Source organism: Gymnogyps californianus, chromosome 2 (assembly GCF_018139145.2).
Source record: "Gymnogyps californianus isolate 813 chromosome 2, ASM1813914v2, whole genome shotgun sequence".
NCBI lineage: Eukaryota > Metazoa > Chordata > Aves > Accipitriformes > Cathartidae > Gymnogyps > Gymnogyps californianus.
In genome coordinates this window covers 70263762-70284565 of record NC_059472.1, presented here as the reverse complement: position 1 = coordinate 70284565, position 20804 = coordinate 70263762, and the positions used below count along the sequence as shown (strand labels likewise).

General features: G+C 42.4%; 1 protein-coding gene across 1 annotated transcript; it reads left to right on the top strand.

Annotated features, from left to right (window-relative positions):
• The first annotated feature begins 5911 nt into the window (after positions 1-5911).
• NDUFS6 (NADH:ubiquinone oxidoreductase subunit S6) lies at positions 5912-13558 on the top strand. Its single transcript, XM_050892330.1, has 4 exons — positions 5912-6061; positions 6918-6971; positions 11352-11474; positions 13412-13558. Exons 1-4 carry the CDS (start codon positions 5912-5914, stop codon positions 13475-13477), a joined length of 393 nt encoding a protein of 130 aa, XP_050748287.1. The 3' UTR covers positions 13478-13558.
• Positions 13559-20804: the final 7246 nt, after the last annotated feature.

The following is a 20804-nucleotide window of genomic DNA, read 5'->3' as shown; positions in this document are numbered from 1 at the left end:
ACTGTGATGAAGCTCTTATAAAGATTGCTGCCTCCACTACGAGTGGGATACGGAGCAATAACGAAACTGCTGCAGTTTATCTCCCAGAGGTATAGAAGTAAAACACCACCACTTACCTAAATAAACTGGGCTGTAAAGTGTGACGATTCAATAACAGCTTCGTGGGCACTTCAGCTATTCCTACAGGAAGACAAATTCAGTCCTGGAGAGCAGAGGAGATCGGACAGGTGAGGGCATGACCCCTCACAGGTGTGGTGTTAAACCGTCTGGGCTAGTTGGAAAGGACCCAGCCCCTTCTCAGCCTCTGGGACTAACACATTCAGCCCCCCTCAATTTAACCTACTGGTACAGATTTCAAGCTCCAAGGTAATAATCTGATGAGCTGCAATGGAATGAATGCAAGTATTTAGATGTATAAATAGCCTTATTAAACTGAATGGGACTACTGTATCCTTAATTTGCATCTTAAAAGTCATTTGATAGTTTTCAGCAGTGTGTATCAAGGTATGTCCACCCTTGCTGATTCAGAACTTTAGAATATGGTGACACTGCAGAAAGACATAAACTAGCTTTGGTAATGAAACCTCTCTAATATCAGGTGCATGGAGCTCACTGAAACCACAGAAAGACCTTGGCATTACAGAGAAGATATTCTGAACAGTGCCTGCAATAGCATGCTGCGTCCATTTGCTCTCTTAAACAAGAGAAAGCAGCCTGCTTCTCACTTTCTTTTTCCTTGTTCAAGAGTATTTATGTTTTCATTTTATTTTTCTTGTAAAATAATACTTCCAACTTTTAATTTTCCTTTGCCTAGTCATAGACTCATGGATATTACAGAAGAGTCATCTACTTCACCTCTACAAATAAAGGAAAGTTTCCAATTGTTAATACTTCACAAAGGCATTAGCAATTGCTCTTAAGGTTTGCTCTTTCTTGTGCTTATTTTTATTTTTTTTGCTTATGTACATGGTATGATAAAATAACTGGAAAAGCAACATGGTGTCTACAGAACCAAAAAATAGCTATTATTTTAACTCAGTCTGGGAAACTGACTTTGGTGGTGTCAGAATCTGGGAAAGTCACCTGTCAGTCAGCTAACCTCAGCATGTACTGCCTCGATCTGAGCAGACACAGCTCCCCCAGTACTACAGTTCCCAAAGACTTCTCCCTCACCTGTCATTATTGAGGAGCTATTGTCCTGAATTCAGCAACCAATACTGTAATTCCCATACACCCAACCACAGACAAAATCTGACAGTCATTAATATACATGAGCTCTAAGATTTATCCTCCCGTTGACCTAAATACATCTCTACCTGTTGCGTATCAGGAATCTGACAGTCTCATTCCCTAGAACAGTTCCAAGGAATTAAGCAAGTTCAGTCACTCACAACTGCAAATGATTTTCACAACTGTACGATGGAGACAGTCACAGGAGACATCAGTTGTCACACTCCTACTCCACTGTGGGGATTTAAAGAAGAATGAAGAATTTCTGGAAGGGGTAACCTAGACACAAAACCAGTAGGAAACCAGAAGCTGAAAATGTAATTGGAGCCTGAGTCTTATTTCAGTTTTCAGTGTATGGATTCTTCTTCCTGTGTTACTGGATCCTGCTTCCCCCCTAAACCATTTTACGTTCTAGCTTCACTCTCCTTATCATTCCCCTCCCTTTCATCTTCTGCCCACACAACACCTGTGGAGGGGGGGAGAAATAAAAAAGAAAACGCATACAATTATGGAACTAATATAGATTGGTATTTTTAGTATTCCAGGACTAAATTTTTGGCCTGGGTAACTTAAGTAGCAGTTGTGTACCCTATCCTTTGGAAACAGCTGTTTAAGTAGCAGAACATTCAGAAAGTCTGTAATGAAGGACGTGAACCCTTAGCTACCAACCACTAGGCTACTGGCTGTCGTTATTTCAGCTTCTCATTTTGTAGTTGTTGTAAACAAACCTAAAATAAACATGCATCACCACCAGCTCTAGTCACCTTCCTCATGTCATCCAAATTACAGAAAGCTATAGAATTTGATTTTTTTAGAACACCTCTGTAACAGTTTGAGGACACCAACTAAAAAAAGGTACTTAGAAGTGTGAGATTCAGTACTCCTGCCTAACAGATGGAGAAATTGAGACAAAGGCAAAATTACTTTTTCAAGATTATACAGCAAGTCCATGGCAGAGTACAATTACAATTCAGAGCCTTCTAGTTTCTAATCCTATAATCCTCTTTCCAAAATCTATTAGCACGACCAAATATGCTGTTTCAGTGATGGCTGTGAATGTTCCATTCTTTTGAATGCTCCACCCTAGTTTTCACAAACTGACTGTTCAGATGACGACACATGAATAATTTACAGCCGTATTAAACATCTGAATTCAAATTACTTCACATCTCAAGTTTCTGACTAGCAGCACTAAATTCAATGGCTTTAATTGTGAAGCAATTTTTCCTAAATATAAGTTGCTGAAATAGGCTGTTGAGTCAGCACTGTATAAAACCTTAAGTCTTAGGCTAAAGCGGGAGATGAAAACATAGTAATTTGTGCCCCCCTCTGCTGTACAGTAATGCTATCCCTAAATTTCACTCCCTGTTGCTGAGTGTAGACTTTATTTAACAGACACCAGCCTGGCATGAGTAAATCTGTCCCCGAGTCCCACACACTACTGCATTCAAAAAGTCTGGCCAGAGATTGACTGCTGCTCCTAGCCCTGGCAACTTGTACTCGCAGGTCTCTCTCTTCACCATCTGGCATTGCTCTTGGCAAGCGAGCCCCGGTTTGAACACCTCCCCAGCGACCCACCAGCGCAATTTCTCTTGTACCAGAGAGCTGCCCTTTTTTTCTGACAGAACCAAGGGGCTGGATGAACTGTTTGGGAGGCAGTAAGACCAGCTGCCAATTATCTTTCCTGGAAAGAAACCCTGCAGACCCTCACTTCATCTGATGGCCAACTCATTCAATCCACAGCTCAGTCCTTCCACAGTCCTCATCATCCTCCAGGAAAGAGGGTTGGCCTGGAAATCACTGGGTTTTCTGGGCACTGTTTACCTTAAAGGCATACTAATAGCTACACTCACAAGGTATCACAGGGGTTCACAGTATACAGGCCTTTCCTTCTGCTAGAACAAAACACACAGCACACACCTAGAAATGTGTACCATTAACTATAATCTGAGAATTAGAGCTTTTAAAATCTCCAGTTGCTTAGACTGCTTAACTGGCAAAGTGTATTAAAGGTGTAAAACTCCTGCAAGAAATTTCTCTGCTTACATTTTATTTACATGCACAAGCTACAGTTGTTTAGAAAGTAGTTGTTCTTATTCGTGAGCGCCTAAATTTCAACCAATCTTTTGAAGTACAGCAAGTTTTCCACTACTTCAAGGTTCTTTGGTTTTGAGGAGGCTTTTACATTTCTAACCAGTCTGTCTCTCTCTAGTTAGATGAAGCTAGCCATTTCTCTCCCTCTTCACTGCCATGAACTTGTTTGATGTCCGCCTAAGATGTATGTGTATGTTAACTAACCTGCTCCTCTCTCTCCAAACCCTCACCATAGTGATGAGATAGATGAGTGAAAAGACAAACTGCCCAACACATGGGAACCAGTCAATAACTACTGCCTCTGGGTTTCTTAGCCACAGCTTTCCAGGCTTAGCTTCTCATTGCCCACCAAGCACCTAGTAAAAAAAGATGTAATTATAAAAGTTACTGCAATTTTAAAGTCGTGGGATTATAACTGGGCAGAAAAGTTCTTCACGTCATCAGACTATCCGATGTTAACAGCAACCTCAAACACAGCAGTCAACCAACTTCACCTCTTCTAAGTTGGGGACACTCTCTCACAGTACTTGAGCAAACTTGCAGCAGTAACTTGACGGCTGCCCAAAAGCTTAGTTTGGTACCTTCTGTTGAGAACTTGAGGTTCACAGGAAGATCGAACACTCCTGCCTCAAGCACAGCCATATTCAGAAGCATGAGGAACACCTTTGGGGATTGTAGCAATTTTGGCTAATTGTAATCCATGGGTACCAGTCCATTAGTTTGCATTCAACAGTATACTTGGCTATGTGACCTCTGAGGCATTACTGTTCCCAGTCATTCTCCCCACACCTCTATTAGGAGAGAGTTGTTTCAAGGGACACAGGAAAAGTTGTATTAAAAAAAAAGCAAAAAAAAAAAAGATAATTCTAAAGCCTCATGTGAGTGAGCCTAAAGCTTTGCAGGAACTTAAGGCAAATTAGCTGGAATCTGAAATTATTATTTTTATCTTCTTTGCTGTAGACACCTACACAAAATGGTTTACAAACTCCACCCAAAAGGCAACGATTCCTAGGTATTGTCTTTTATTTGGGTTAAGGTTTGGGAAACTGTAGAATAGTAGGTACACCAGAAACATCAGAGAGGACTTCTCCAAAGGAAGATGAGGCTAAGAACACTTCCAAATACACTGTGAATGGTCCATATATCATTAAATGATGACTTCAGACACCAAAACTTAAAAAAGTGTTGATTACTTTATAATAATTAAAATACCACCATTTCCCCTCAAAACCCACAGTGATAAGCAGCAAGGGTTTACATTGGCACTACTGAAGCTACATGGGATTATGTCTGCTGCAACTCAACAGTTAAAAGAAATTTTTACCTCACCTATGAACCAAGCCAAAAGCTAGAACGTTATCTTTCAATGTAACATATTTAATATTATTTGCCACTTGAGAACCCATCTGAGTTTGAAACTATTGGTTCTGTTATCACAGCTTTCAACATCTAGGGTTTTTTTAAGAAAGATTCACTGTATATTGTAATAATGCACAATCATCAGCGGTGTTTATTTTCATTTCGCTTTAATTAAACACAAATGCATCTCAGAGTCTAATGATTCAGCTTTGCCCTTACTAACTTAACAGCGAGGTGATTTTAAGTAAGGCTTCACTGCTAAGATGACACGAGGTCCTGAAAGTTGTGGCTTCCCATTTCGGTTCCCAGCATCCATGGCCTGAAGTTACAGCAAGGCCCGTCAAGAACTTAACTCGCTCTTCTATGCTAGCGTTAAGATGAAACATTGTCACCTACACCATTTTGCGACTTGTGTCCCCAGCAGCCGGCTCTCAGAAGTCACGGGGCAGCCAGGGAAGAGGGAGCGGTCCCAGTAGCAGGGACGTAGAAAGGAGGACTCGAGGCCCGACAGGCGAACACCGCGCTAATTCTCTCCCCTCCGGGGCCCCGCAGCGGCGCTCCCAGCCGGGAGAGGCTCCCGGCCGCGGGGCTACAGCTTCCGCTGCTTGTGCCGGGGGTTGGTCTTGCAGCAGACGTACAGCCGGCCCCGCCGCCGGACGATGAAGCAGTCCTTGCAGCGCCTCTTCAGCGTGGTTTTCGTCTTCAGCCCCGCGAGGAGCGGCGGCAGCAGCCCGGGCGGCGGCGGCGGGACGGCCAGCAGGGCGCGGGAGGCGGCCGCCCCGCACCACAGCGGCGGGGCCCGGCTCGCCGGCGCGGGCAGCGCCGCCGGCCGCCACCACGGGGCCACGGAACAGAAGGGCGAGCGGCCCAGCGAGCGGAGCGGCCCGGCGGCGGCCCTGGCCAGGAGGGACAGCATGCTCCGCGCCCTGCGGGGACAGAGCACCGGTGAGGACACTCGCTCCGCTCCGCTCCGCTCCCCTCCCGCCTCCCGCCTCCACGCCCCCAACCGCCCCCAGCCCCTAACGGAAGGCGCCGGGCACTGACCGGCACCGCCGCTGCTCCCCTCTTCAGACCTCAGCCAGCCGGTCACCCCGGACTCTGACAGCCCTGCGTGTGCGCGCACGCCGCGGCCCGGCGGAAGAGCCCGGGGGCCAGCGAGGGGCGGGGCAAGGGCTGCGGCTGCGCCTGCGCCCGCCCGCCCGAGCGGCGGTCACGTGGCCGACTTAAGATGGCGGCGCCCGGCGCGACCTTCTGCCGCCTGCTGCCGCTGAGCCGCTCGCTGCTGTCCCGCCCGGTGGCGGCTGCCGCCGTTCCCTCTGTTCGGCCGTACGGTGTGCGGGCCTCCGACACTGGCGAGCTGGTGACGCACACGGGGCAGGTGAGCGCGTGGGGCCGTGGCGAGAGGAGGGCGGCCCGGGGGTCGGTGCTGCTCTTCTGCTGCCCGGGGAGGGCGGGGGCGTCCGGGCCGCGTCTCCCGCCGTGCCGGCGCCTGCGGGAAAATGCTCCCGGGGCTGCGAGCGGCATGCTGGTGTGGTGCTTCATTTAGTACGCGCTGTGGAAATTAATGCTCTTGGCTGACAAATAGGTAAAAGGTACGTGCGGTTTCAAAAAGAAGACTGTTAATTAGGAACAGGGTTATTAGCCATTGCCAAGCGTTGTGGTCTGAATCCAACATTTGACACAGCTGAGGAGTTGATAGGTAGGAGGTACCCTTGTGTCAGTGCCTTGTAACTCCATTTTGTCTGTTATTCAATGTAAGAAGTGAGCGTGCGAGCTAGGGAGGCTTGTGTAGTATCTTGTGGAGATGGGAAAGAGACGTGGCTGGTGGAGCTAATGTAGGAAGGTTCTCACTGTGGTTACTTGACTCAAACATAAATAAATATGAAACTTGAATTTCCTAGTTTAGATCACCTTCCAGATGGCAGTGTGGGATCAAGGAACAGCATTATAAGTAATAAATCTTATGTTTGCCTCTATGGTCAGAGCTAAGGCTTCTGTTTACTGGCTTTAACGCCCCCTGCGCGCGCCCCCCCCCCCCCCCTTCCTTTTCTACTTTTCAACCTAAAATTTATTCTCCTCTGTGAGAGAAATGGAAACTACTTATAAGATGATGGCAATACTTGAAACTGAGGAAAGGATTTAAACTATTTAGTCTTGACAGTGCAGTAAGCCTTTGTATTCTTTGTTTATGGTCCTTGCTTTTTAAATAAGATCAAGTTTATTTTATACTTTAGGTATATGAAGAAAAGGATTATAGAAGAGTTAGATTTGTTGGACGACAGAAGGAGGTAACTTGTTCTGCTTTTACTCACGGGAGAGGGGGTGGTTTGTGGGGTTTTTTTATACCTGATATTGATGTCCTCAACTTGATTGTCATTTAAAAAAACCCAACCAACAAAACCCAAAAACCACAACCAAAACCAACCAAACAAAAATACCCTACCAAAACCAAACTGTATTGGATTTTGGGTTTCGGTGTTTTTTTTACTGTAGTGGAAATTCTTCTTTTAAGACAGCTTGTAGTAGCTTCTGTGTACCTCCCTACTTTTGGCAAATTTGGAAGATTCAAGACTTGCTGTCATGGTTTAACCCCAGTCAGCAGCTAAGCACCATGCAGCTGGTCCCTCACCGTCCCGTGTCTCCCCCCCCCCCCCCCCCCCCCCCCCCCCCCCCCCGCTTATATACTGGGCATGACATTCCATGGTATGGAATATCCCTTTGGCTAGTTCGGTTCAGCTGTCCTGGCTATGCTCCCTCCCAGCTTCTTGCACACCTGCTTGCTGGCAGAGCATGGGAAACTGAACAATCCTTGACTTAAGATAAGCGCTACTTAGCAACAACTAAAACATCAGTATGTTATCAACATTATTCTCACACTGAATCCAAAACACAGCACTGTACCAGCTAAGAAGAAAATTAACTCTGTCCCAGCCGAAACCAGGACACTTGCCCTACACCTGTTAAGTGCTTACATTTAGGCCGTGGAAGTTGTAGGCATTTGAGCATCTGAAACTTGGGCCACTTTTTGTTTTAAGCGTGTGTCTTAAGAAAATTTTAAGCATGTTTTTAGTGCCACTTGTATTCAGAAAAATCACATAATTAAATGCTCTGCTGAATTGTGCATCTATATATCTGTTCAAATGTGTGTTTTGAAGCTTAATTTGCTTCTGCATAGTTAAAATCTTGATCTTTACCCAAACTGAGTTTTTAATGAGCCACTTCATTTGCAGAGCCTGGGAAGCATTTGCTGAAACAGTGATGTAACAAATAAAACTAAAATTTAGAGTATTCTGAAATAACGAAGCCTCAAAGGCAAAGTCTAGTAACTCCAGCATCAACCAAGTGTACTACTGTGAAGTTATCTTGTGGGCCTGTTGCTGCTGCATATCAATAGAGTAGGTACGTGAAAATGTAAGTCCTTTAGCACCGATTTCTCTCTAATGATTAAGCAGCACAGCTCCTTGAGGGATCTGCTGGCCTTGGGAGAGAAACAGAGATTGTTTCAGCTAAATTGTATTCCTCAATGTCTGAGCATCTGATTAGTGCCTTAGTGTTAATGCTATAAATGTGTATGTATAGTAGAGGCATTAAATATAAGGTGTGGTAGATTTTTAATGTAGTTGTGTATAATTATTCCCTTCCTAAATTAGCCTGAACTAATCATGCTGATTTCTGAGTTTTCATATTGAGTTTACCTCATTGTATCACAGATACAATTTAACTCATGCTGTGTGGCAAAAATGGGGATTCTACATGGGAAATAGTTAAATGAAAATGTCACTCAAAATGCTAAAGTAGTTTACTTCTGGGAGGATAGTGGCAAAGTAGGTCTTTCCTAAATGCAGTGCCTGTTTCTGTGCTACTTCTGTAACTTTGTAGGAAATGCTCCTTAAGCCTAATTCTCCATAGGGCGCTGGTCCCTCTGAAGTGCCTTTGCCAGCAGCTGATTTTGGACTCCCTGTGGTGAAGAACACTTAGGATTTTCAGTTCGGCCCAGTTCCTCCTTCTCCAGCAAAAGACAAGCTTTAAGTCTGCTGAGCAAGGTTTAATGCTAGGTTTTAACTGTGAAATTGGAACAAAATTTGCATGTTAAATACTAAAATGATCCTCATCTGTGCTTATTAATGGGATCTCTCTCTAGGGGCTTTGCCATTATCCCCCAGGGTGTTTCAGCTGCTGGTATTAGGGTTTCACAGCTGTGTCTGTAGTCCGAATGTTGTCTTGTTTCTGAAGCTAAAGCTAGCCTGCGAAGTTGGTGACTGTACTTTCTCGGTCGCTTCTTCTCTTCATCTTCAGTACACTCTGGGTGGTTGAGTCTGGCTTGTGATCGGCCCAGTCCAACCACGGCAGCTTTCTTGTCTGGGGATGCAGGCTCTGGACGCAGGTGCCCTCAGTAAGGATGTCTGGGCCTGTGCCTGGGTGCTGCACGTGGCCTCTCTGGGCAGTGGCCAGGTGTGAGGCCATGGCCCAGACTATGTGGCTATTGTCCCCTCAGTTCTGCCAGCCTAACTGTTAATGAAATTTGTGTGTTTTAGCTAAAATCATTGTTCTCTGTGCTGGATGTGCAGAACCAGGGGATTAGTGCTCTCTGGCAAGGGCCTAAAGCAAGTACCTGTGAGAAAACTGAGTATGGCAACTGTTAAACTGCATCTGCTGCAGTCTGACTAGGGTCATCCTGCCCTTGTACAATCCCTAAGGTACCACAGGACCTAATTCGACGCTGCCGTTCCTGCTTCGGCTCTACCCTTTCTGTTGGACTGGTGCAGCAGCTGAAGTTGTGAGGAGAACTGAGCTCAGAGTTGGTTCAGTTTAAATATAACCTCCTGCCTTCCCGCTGGATCTTTGGACTTGGGTCAATTCCAAGTTTGGTTTTATCTCTCTGCCTCCCAGACCATGTATTGGCACAGGCAAGTAGGTGGAAAGAAGCAGCAATGGGATTGTCAAACTGGTGCTACGGCCAGGAAAAAAATTGCTCGTTGAATTATGCATTGGGCAAGGAGCATTTGGGTGTGCTGAGGGAAACAGCCCCTTCCCAGTAACTACCGCTGTGCTTTGATTGAAGGGACACGATGTAACTGAAACCACTTTTTCTTCCCTCACAGTTTTTTCTCAGTCTTTTTTTTTTCTGGCATGTTTTCCATGTGAATTCCTAGACTCACTTGTTTAGTAGGCTGAACCACAGACAAATCATAGTTGTACAGTAGATGAGAGCTTCTTGCTTCCCCCTTCTCCCCACAAATACCTTTGTGGTTAAGAAATGTTGGGAAGAGTGGAGTTCTGCATCTGATCTTGAAGCAGAGGCGCATCATGGTGCGCGCTCTCTCTCCTTCTTTAGCATGAAAGGAAGGATGCACAACTCTGAGTGTTATTAAAAGCAGCAGTAAAAATCCTTGCAAGTTAACTAAGATTGCATATGACTTGTGCGCACAGGCCCCAGGCAGTGAGGTTCTTGATGTTGTCAATTTGCTTCAATACTGAAAGTTAATTTTACGTTAACTTTATTTAGCTATCATCCTCTTCAGATAAAGAAAACCCTGTTGTTGGCAAAACTGACTTTTTCCACTGCTGTACCAAAAATGCAAATTTGGGGGAGACTTAATTGGAGGCTTGGTGAAACAACCTGGGTTGTTGTGTACTAGAACTATATAGAAGTACTGTTTTAATTCTTAGGGATTCATTTAATGGACACTTAGCTATCTTATACTTTTTCCTAAGAATCTCATCTTCATTCAAATACCAGCATGTTTATGAACCTTTACACAGACCAGTAGATAGTCCCTTCTTTGGGTGTGCATATTATTTTTTTATTCTTGCATGTTTGAAAAAGCTGGCCCCTCCTGGAGCATGTTTAGCTGAGGGGTAGGGGTGGTTGTCTGCTCAGTGCTGGCTCAGAGTGGGTTGGAAGAGGCTGGCATGGATGAGGGAGGAAAGCGCTGTGGCTGGGTGCTGTAGGTCCTGCTGAGGTGCAAGTTGCTGTGTCGCAGGCCTGTCCAGAGGTGGATGCGTTTGCCAGGCCATGTAGACATGTTCTAGGAAAAAGCCCTACTTGTCAGTGATGTGCATACTCAGGAAGTGTGTGTAAGATGGATTTACAGAGTGGCACAGTGATGTTTAGAGGTTTTTCTAATGCTGAACAGTTTGCCTTGCTCACTGTTGTTATGTACCACGTTCCTTTTATCCTGAGGTTCCTGTGCAGTGATAGAAAAAGGGGCATGGTGAGAGGCTCTAAATTACCAGCAGTTGTTTTATCTCACTCCTGACCTTACTTGTCCCACCATTATTTCTGAGTTTATCAGCAGTGAGTCTTTTGCAATTTTTATCATGTAGTTGCTAAAGCACAATACAGAGGCAGTGTCAGTTAAATATCTTCTGTTCTTGGCTGCTTGTGCCTGCTCACCTCTCTGCTGAATCTGCTTAAGGTCACGTTGTAAACCTGAGCACTGATGTGGCCTGTGTGTCGGGGAAGGAGATTACTTTTGCAGAGTTTGACATGCTTAGTTCGCTGATCTGGCTTATAGTACACCCTAAGAGTTGGTGGAGGAGGTGGGAGGAAACCTATGCAGGAACTTGATGATGGCTGTAGTGGAACTGCTTGGGGAGGTGGTAAATAGCAATTGCTTTCTGTCTGAGTGGGGCAGGTATCTGAAAGTTTCCTTTTTCTCTTACAGGTGAACAAGAATTTTGCAATTGATTTGATAGCAGAGCAGCCTGTGAGTGAAGTTGAAAGCAGAGTGATATCATGTGATGGTGGTGGTGGAGCTTTGGGACATCCTAAAGTATACATAAACTTGGTAATATCTTCGTTCTGCATACAGCATGTTTTACCTGTAAATTCTTGTTTGCAAGACTATCTACTTTTTGGCATGTTAGTTTAAGAAAGTAAAAGGAGTAACCACCGGAGATGCTCATTTTATTTGATGCCTAATATAAAATTAAGATTTCTACTTGGAAGAGTTAGAGGGCTTCCATCTGAAGTTACAGAAATTTCTCTTTGAAATTTTGATTTGTTTGATAGGACAATAATTTTTTTGAAAAAAGAAACTAACTGAAGTAATATGTACAAGCAGTGCCTTGAGAGCAAAAAATAACATGCTTGCTGTGTTTTGAGACACTTACTCTAATTATTGAAATGCCACCGTGTAGTTTGAGGATACATTTGCAATATTCTTAGGAATATGCAGTTTGTTTTGAATCTTGAAAGTGCAAGGAAAAAAAAGGGGGGGGGGGGGGAAACAACCCAAACAAAACTGAAACCAAACCCCTCTCTGTCTTTGGGAATCTTGGTAGTTCTGAAGATTGAATGTTTCAATCATGGTCAGAAAATCAGTGAAGAATAAATGCCTTATTATTCTCCTATTGACAGTAGTGATAGTTTCCAGTGTGTTGTAATTCTAGAGAGTAAAAATACTGAGGCTACTGTCATATGACCTTGGTGGAATCAATAATGACCTGTTGCTTAGGTGCTGTTCTTGGGCAGACCTTGACTGCAGATATCTTTAAAATCGTTGCTTGCTCACCTAAACTTTGACATTTGCTTAATACCCAAAAGAGTGGTGGGGGAGAGCTGATGTCCTTTAGTGTCAGTGTTGTTGTGACTCCTAACTATAATCACAAGCATTTCTATTTTGAACAAAGTAAGAACTTTGTAATGATTCATTTTACATTATTCAAAGTCAAATGCTCGGAGGTTCTAATTCATAACACTTTGGAAGCTTGTGTTCTTCAGTCTTAACTTCTGTAGCACACTGCTGATCAGTTGCATTTATGTTGATTTTTGACCTGTGTCACTCTTCTTGAATGCTTTAGTTTTTGTGAAGTTTGAGATCTTTTTGTGTTAACAATCGAATTACAAGAATGTCTGTGGTTTAGTTCTTGAAAGCTAATGTGTGCAGAGAGAATGGTATTAGACCAGCTTGTTTCCCCTAGCCCTCACAATTGAAATCCAGGTTTTCGGTGGTGGAGGGTAGTCTGGATTTTTCACTTCTAATCGTGTATTAAGGAAGGGGAACCATGAGTTTACTTTGTTTCATGACTGCAAATAGTTATGTTGCTAAATAACAGAAGATCCTTGAGTGTTTATCTAACTGTCTTGTCTTTTGTCGTGTTAGGAAGGACTGCAACAACAGCTCACAGTCAGTCATACTTCTAAATTAAAAAAAAATATATGTATCTTTTGGAGAGAAGAATAAAATTTTATACAGTAGTAACTGATACTTTTCTCCAGAACATTTTCTTTCAGAATTTCTCCTGGAATCCTATTGCAATTTCTTCCTTCGTGCAACTAACTCTGTCAGTTTACGTTACTGGCCAAAATTCCTGTCTAGATATAACTTCAAAATGCCAAATCCTATTCTGTATTAAAATAATTATGAAATGATCTTTTCAGAACATTGGAACAGATAGAACCAAACTGACCTAAGATGTCCAGTTTGGTAAGAGGATCCTTTATTGCTGAAGAGATATCACTTGGCTTGACTTTAAAATTATATTGGTGACATTAGGCCTGGTGGTTAAAAGGCTGGCAGAAGGGAAGCTGCGTAGAATACAGAAATCAGGCATGAACCTCATACCATCATTCTTACTTCCAGTGTTTCAAATAAGATTAAACTCTGTACTTCAGCTATATTGATCCGTTTTAAGATGGCACATGTAAATAAGAGAAAATTTGTCATTTCTAAAAGTTTTATAAAGTGAAACTAGCAGCTGTTGTATTTTTATGTTTTTGCAGGACAAAGATACAAAGACTGGAACATGTGGCTACTGTGGACTTCAGTTTAAGCAGAAACATCACTGAAAGATTATTCCTGCATGCTTGCAGATTTCTGTTCAGATGTTAATGTTTAACTATAAATAAACAATATATTTAGAAACCCAAGATTAGCATTTGTGTTTATCTTAACTATGGAAAGTCCAGTCTGTACCTTTTTAAAACCTAGCTTGTCAAGTATTTGAGAGCTGAATGGTATTACAATATCTGCTTTGTACTTAATTTGGTTTTCATGGAACAAATGTCCTGCCTTGTTTGGCAGACTTCTCGCAGGCTTGGAAATGGCCCTTGGCTGCAGCATAGGTTTGGTTTGTACTGGGTAGATTTGTATTCTTTTCAACAGTGAATTGGATGTAAATGTTTACTGGGGGATTAATTATCCTAGCTGTTTGTCTTTTGGCATTGTTTGACACTCTTTAATTTGTTCATGCCCTAGTATCTATAGCTAGATTCACAAATGGAAGCACAAAGATATTATGATACTCAGCATTACAGCACTTACTCCTGGAATCAAGATTGTCATCCCTGAATTAGTAGCTATGCTTGCTACTTGTTTAAAAGAAACAGCCAGTGCCTTAGAATGGTAATTGTGTGAGCTGGAGAACTACCTAAGCTGGCACACATGAAAGGTGAGGACATAGTATTTGTCCTCCAATTGAGAGGATCAGAGTGTAAATATCTGATTCTGCTTGGGATTCACACCCTTGAAACCTCTCTAGGAACTGGGTCTTGTCAGACTCAAAGTAGGGATTGCTTCATTACAGGTAGCAGCTTCTGCTCCTTTAACACAGATAATCTGACAATAAGAGCATCCACCTATGTGTAACACTACCTAGGCCGTGTGAGGCTGGTTGTAGGACATCTACCTTCTTGCTTAATTTCACTTATGTAGCATTCCATCATATAAGCATGACTCTCAAACAGGGCATGTGTCTGGAGAAGGAGGATCTGAGCTTTGGTCTTTGCTCCAGAGAGAATTTTAATCTGTTGTCAGTAAGTCACTTTTTTTTTTAATGCTGGTGATGGAACATGGTCCCGGGTAGTAATTTCTGCTTGGCCAAAGTTTAACAGAGCGTGATTCTAAACCTGCTGTTTATATCTCTTTAGTTAAATTGATGTGGTAGTATCAAGTTGAACCAAATTATGTGGGCCTACAGCTGCTTAACTTGCTTGTGTCAACCAATGCAGTCAGGCTTAAAGCAAGGTCTGAACTATTCTGTCTATAGAATTTGTGTGGTTAGAGGCTATACTGCAATTACTCACATCCATGTACAACCCTCCTGTTTTTCCATTCATTCCACCCTCAAGAGCTTAACCTCCCTTTCTGTATCTTCCCCTTCTTCCTCCTTTCCTCTCTTTTCCTCCTTTCCATTGCTGCTGTTTTCAGTGATCATCTGACTGGCCTTCAATTCACTCTTTGTAATGACCTAGATCTAGGAAGTAATATTAGAGTTATGCATTGTAAATTCAGTGTAGGTTACTGAGCACTGACTTTTCTATCAGCCCAGGGTCTGACTGAGGCTAGATGGCTGTTATGACGGTTGTAGTTTTGTAATGTTAGTGCAGTGGCCAAGTTTGAGAAGACTGAATGTATGTTCCGTTTCGAGTAGCACTTCAGCATGTACAAAGATGGCAAAGGATCCTTTCATAAAACCCAGTAACTTGTATTCAGTGTATCTGACCTTATGCAAATGATCTGTCAACTGAGCATAAATGTGACATTATAAATGGTCTTCTGGTAAGTCCATCTCATGCTCTAAATGTAAAATAATTACTTGAACTTGCAGTGTCTATCTTTAAGCATAAATGTGGTTGCTTTTTAGTCTGGCTCTCTAACAGTTTGTAGAGCGTCTTGGCTGGCACAGTTCTCTCGTGGTGCAATCATCTCTGCAAAGAGACCTGAAACAAGTAATTGTATGTGGTCCTCTTCCTTGGGCCTTTGATTTTTCTTATGAATAATATATCTGCTTGGATCACTGCTGCTCATAATAAATTAACAATGTTTAAATTGGCGCGGCATCTGCTGAGGACCCAGACAAATCCCATCCCACTGGTCTCCACTATGGAATGCTGTTCTTGGATGTCCTCCCTAAAGTACTTGTGATATGTGAAGCTGTTAACACCAGTGAAACAAAGAAGGTCTCTACTTCGCTCTGGTGATCTTCATAGGAAAACTTCAGACTTTGCTCCTTATCATTTCCTATGTACTAAATTTGTGTATCTAGTTGTGAATGGCTGTTTATATGAAGCCTTGCACTTTGAGCCACACCATCCACGTACCTGTGGAAAGGCCAGCCTTGATCTTCAGGAAAAAGAAGTGAGGAAAAGCGAAACTTTTACTGTGGTGGTCACAAGCGGATACATGTGAAAATGATCTATGAGGGTAGACTAAAACATGTAAGTGTCAAAGTGAGGATAGACTAAAACAGATCAGTATCAAATCAGCATTACAGTTTTCAGGCAACAAATTCAGCCTAGAAAGCAATATGGAATAAAACTTTCAGACTTAAATTCTATCAGTCACTGTTTTGTTCTTTGTAGATAATTCATCCCAGGCTGGAACTATAGTCTCTTGCTCCAATTACCAGAGTACAAACCATAGTTTATACTCTGTCACTATGGAAATATGAAGTATTCTACATTGTTGTGTGGCTTGTCTTAACAACTGTATCTTGCCTTTACCTACTAAAACCAGATAGGCTCTTTTCTTTTTAGTGCCACATATATTAAGCTTTTCTTGGTTAAAATCGCTATGTATTTAAACTTCCAAAACAAATAAGGACCATCCATTCTTTTCCCCATATTAGTTGGTAGCTCTCTGTCCTCTAAGTAAAAAGTAACTAAAATGAATTTACAAGGCAAGTCCTCTTTGTACACAAGAGCACAAAGCACTACTATGACTACAGCATAATATGCAAGTGCACCTTTTTTAAAACTTCTTTCAGTCGTATGGCACCTGATTGTGCTCTGGAAGTTGCTCTTGTAATGCGCTTCTCCAAATCAGCAAATAGTATCCCTATACTTCTTACTCTCTGACCTGCCAGTAATACTTGCACTTTTTATTTAATGCTATTGCAAGTATCAGATCAAATACAGCATACTGTAATACCAATAGAAATGCTTGGTTCTGTAATATCCACATTGTTGGCATTCTTTGGTGTGTTCCCTACTATTGGTCTACATTGTTTTGAGAGGCAAATTCAATCTTTCTGTGGTGGTGTCCAAGTATGTCGTCTAAATTTAAAGCCAGTGATCCTTGAGGAGCACATCTGACAATTCAGTCTTGCCAATGGAATAGATTGATCAGGGAAAAATGACCCTGCATTCACCTTGTCATAAAGTTCATGGCACAAATTATCATGCGTCTCCCTCTCCAGAGGTCCACTGGGACTTGTGTAAGAACAGCAGTTTCAGTTTCCATAATCAGAGGCAATATAGTAGAGCAAAAAAAGTAGAATTAAAAACATGATCTGTATGATTGCTGTAAATGTCACTCTGATGTGGATGATCATCCTTCCACATGCTTTTATTTTTGTCAAGCATTGCCCAGTGTTAGTAACCTGTGCAACAAGATATGTGTTGAAGACCTCGCGTGCTCAGGTAGTGACAGCTTTCACTCCAGGCTTTCCAGATCCCAAATCATTTTCTACTGACTAATTGCAGTGGGCGGTTGCCAGTGGAACATGACGATTATCCATTTTTCCATGCACAAAGCAGCTTGTGGAGCTCAGATGTCTTTGAGATATGAATTTAACTGACATTTACCGAACTTATTTTTCTGCACCTGGAAGTTATGCAGTCATTATTGATTTTTCCAAGTTTGCATGGCCATCCAATCCCTTCATGCTCATTTCACCATCCAAAATCCTCAGCATGCAGGTGTCAAAAATTGAGCTGACAAAGCAAAAATTGCCATGTGGAAGAGCAGATTATGGAAGTGCAACAGAGGAACCAGGACTGTAATCTGCAATATGGAAATGATTTGATGGAGCACTGGGAACATTGCCTTAAAGTGCCTCCCTTTTTTTCAAGGGGCTGTTAGTTTCCCTCAGTGTGATACAAATGCTGTGAGAATATGCATAACTGGATTTATCCATACATCTTCTGCTGATACAACATGCTGCTTTAGGAAGTCCTCCCCATCAGCCTGCTGTGCACACTTTTTTATTGATGTACTGGCAACTGTATGCCAGGACAAATGCTATCAACAGCACTTTCTAGTGGAGATGTCATTTTAGTGAGCACTAGAATTCAAGCAAAAAGTTCTTATCCCTAAGCAGTGTAAGCAGGGTGAATCCAGTTGTGAAATGAAAATAAACATTATGGAATTTGTAAAACTAGCTGCAGCTTTGTAGGTATTTTCCCACCTTTTTTTAACGTTTGGCTTCGGATGTATTTTCTCCTCTACATTCTTTAACTTTCTTCCTGTTTTCATTCTTGTATTCTTCCATGTTTCTATTGCTCCCCTCCCCCCCAATCCTGTTATTAAGGACTAGGTCTTTGTCCTGGTTTCAGCTGGGATAGAGTTAATTTTCTTCTTAGTAGCTGGCGTAGTGCTGTGTTTTGGATTTAGTATGAAAATAATGTTGATAACACACTGATGTTTTAGTTGTTGCTAAGTAGCGCTTATCCCAAGTCAAGGATTTTTTCAATTTCCCATGCTCTGCCAGCAAGCAGGTGCACAAGAAGCTGGGAGGGAGCATAGCCAGGACAGCTGACCCAAACTAGCCAAAGGGATATTCCATACCATAAAACGTCATGCCCAGTATATAAACTGGGGGGAGTTGGCCGGGAGGGGCAGATCGCTGCTCTGGCATCGGTGAGCAGGTGGTGAGCAATTGGGTTGTGCATCACTGGGTTTTTTTCTCTCTTTTTTTTCCTCTTTTTTTTTTTTTTTTTTGTTACATTCCTTTTAATTACTATTGTTATATTTCATTATTATTATTGTTAGTATTATATTTTACTTTGGTTATTAAACCGTTCTTATCTCAACCCACAAGTTTTACCTTCTTTCCCGATTCTCCTCCCCATCGCACTTGGAGTCAGGGGGGAAGTGAGGGAGCGGCTGTGTGGTGCTTAGCTGCTGGCTGGGGTTATACCACGACAGTAATGAAGGCATGTTGGAAGTACAGCAGTGTAACTGAAGAGTGGTATCTGCCTGACCTAATTGTAACCTGGAGTGTAATGGAGGTTGGACACTGAAAATGAAAGATTGTCAAAAGGAAAAAGGTTTTCTTCCATAAACATATTCCATGTGGCAAGGATTCTGCTGTTGTTCCCCAACAGCTCAGGTCCCTCTGTGAGGGGAGAGGGCATGAACAGATTTGAAATGAAGCATTGTAAGGGCTGAAGTTGGCCAAGGGATTGTAGCGGTTGCCCTCTTGTTCGGCTCCAGAGCTGTAAAACCCATCAGCTGTGGCCTCCTGCACAGCGCTCTCAGGAGCAGCACACCTACAGCGAGAACTGGACCTGCTCCAAGTCCAGTTTGTGCCAACCCTGAAAAACAAGCTAAGTGACATGCAGAGGGGGGATACAGGGGCTAATGTGCTGTCTACTAGTCACTCATAACCATGAGGATCAGGAATGAGGCTATTGCCTGTCTGCACATGGGAGATTCTTACCTAATATTGTTGATTTATTAATTGATTTATAAACTTTCTTGAGTTTATTTTGATTCTTGTTCCTTCTGCACAGGTATGTTTCTGGAGGTTTAAAATACTTGGACTCAGTGCCTATGAACTGTATGTGGTGAAATCCGGTATTTTCAGATCCGGTAACTGAGTTTTGTAGATTTCTGGATGGGAGTTCAAGTTGGCTCTGTTTATACTTGAGGAGGATGGGTTGCTTGGGTTTTTGGGAAAGAACAGTGAGGTACTTGAGCTGGCTGTTGTTATTCCTAGCAGCCCTTGCCAGAAGGATTACTGACATTATGTGTACACATGTATGTTGCAATGTAGTCCACAGTTGTGGTCTCCAGTTATGAAAGCTGGATGTTGAGCCAGAACACATGCTTAGGTTTATTTTGCTTGGCTTGTGCTCCTCGGTGACCTTCTTGTAACCAAAGCAAAGGAGAAGTGTAGCGTCAGGAGAAAGAATGGGACTAAGGTACAGCTGGATCTTGCAATGATTTGGGGTCAGGGCTTTGGAGTCTGGGAACGTTTCAAAGTCCTGTGGCTGAGAAGTAGCCCTGCAGGCCTGGTTCCTGAATCACAGCAACTACTGGTAGCATAGCCAGAAATGATTGTGATTTGTTTGCGTATAATAAAGCTGTGCCAGTAAAACCCTGTTCCACTTATTCGTAGAAGGCCTGAAAAAGGGGCTGGAAAGTGAAATGGCAAATCTTCATTATCAGTTTATTTGAGATAGTAAAGAGAAGGTTATTCTGAAGAATTACCAAAGGAGCTTTTTAGGCTGACTGGGCAACACCCCCTGCAAGCAACTGAAATGTGGTGTAGATAAATGTAAAGTCTTGCATGTGAGCTTAGTTTCACATATAAAATTATGAAACTGAGCTGTTATCAACTATTATCTGAGCTGAATCAGACAGAAGTGAGATTCTAGGATTATCATCTTTCCATTTTTTTAAAAAATCAGCTCAAAACTCAGTAGTGGTCACAAAATCAAGTCTACATTAGGAATTATTGTGAAAAGAATAGTGTGAAACAGAAAACAGTTACGCTGCTGCCTAAACTAATTTTTTACCCACACCTTGTATTTTCCATACAGTTCTGGTCCTCCTACTTAAAAAAAAAAAAAAAAAAAAAAAAAAGAAAAAAGGTATATTAGAATGGGAAAAAGCTTAGAGAAGGGCAAACAAGATAAAGGTTTCTGTAGAAGGAAGGACAGGTCGAGTAGTCTAGGACTCTCTTAGTCTGTTTAGGGTTATGATGGAGGTCTACAAATCCTGAATGGTAGGGAAAAGGCGGATTGACTGTTTTAAAGGCCAAATCACAGCTATTTGTAAAAGCCAGAAAATAATGATGAGCTGATTCTTTTGGGAGTATTTAGTCAGGTTAAAAAGAAAAGTTTAAAAAAAAAAAAAAAAAGTTGGGCGTGCTATATGGAAATTTTACTTGTTGGCTTAGAGCCAGGACTAAAGGAGGCCACATGGATTAAAAACTTATCCCCATGTTCAGAGGACAACTAGTAGAGCTATAAAATTAAGTAATACGTATATTGTAAAAGGCTGGAGGAAAATGAAGAAAAGAGAAGCGAAACCAGACTGATAGCGAGCATAACTAAGGCTGATAAGAAGCACTGAATTACTTTAGAATCAGAGTCTTAACAGATGTATTGGTCTAATGTGAGAGGGATGTGGTGAAATTGTTATGTGATGTAAAAAGATAGGAAAATT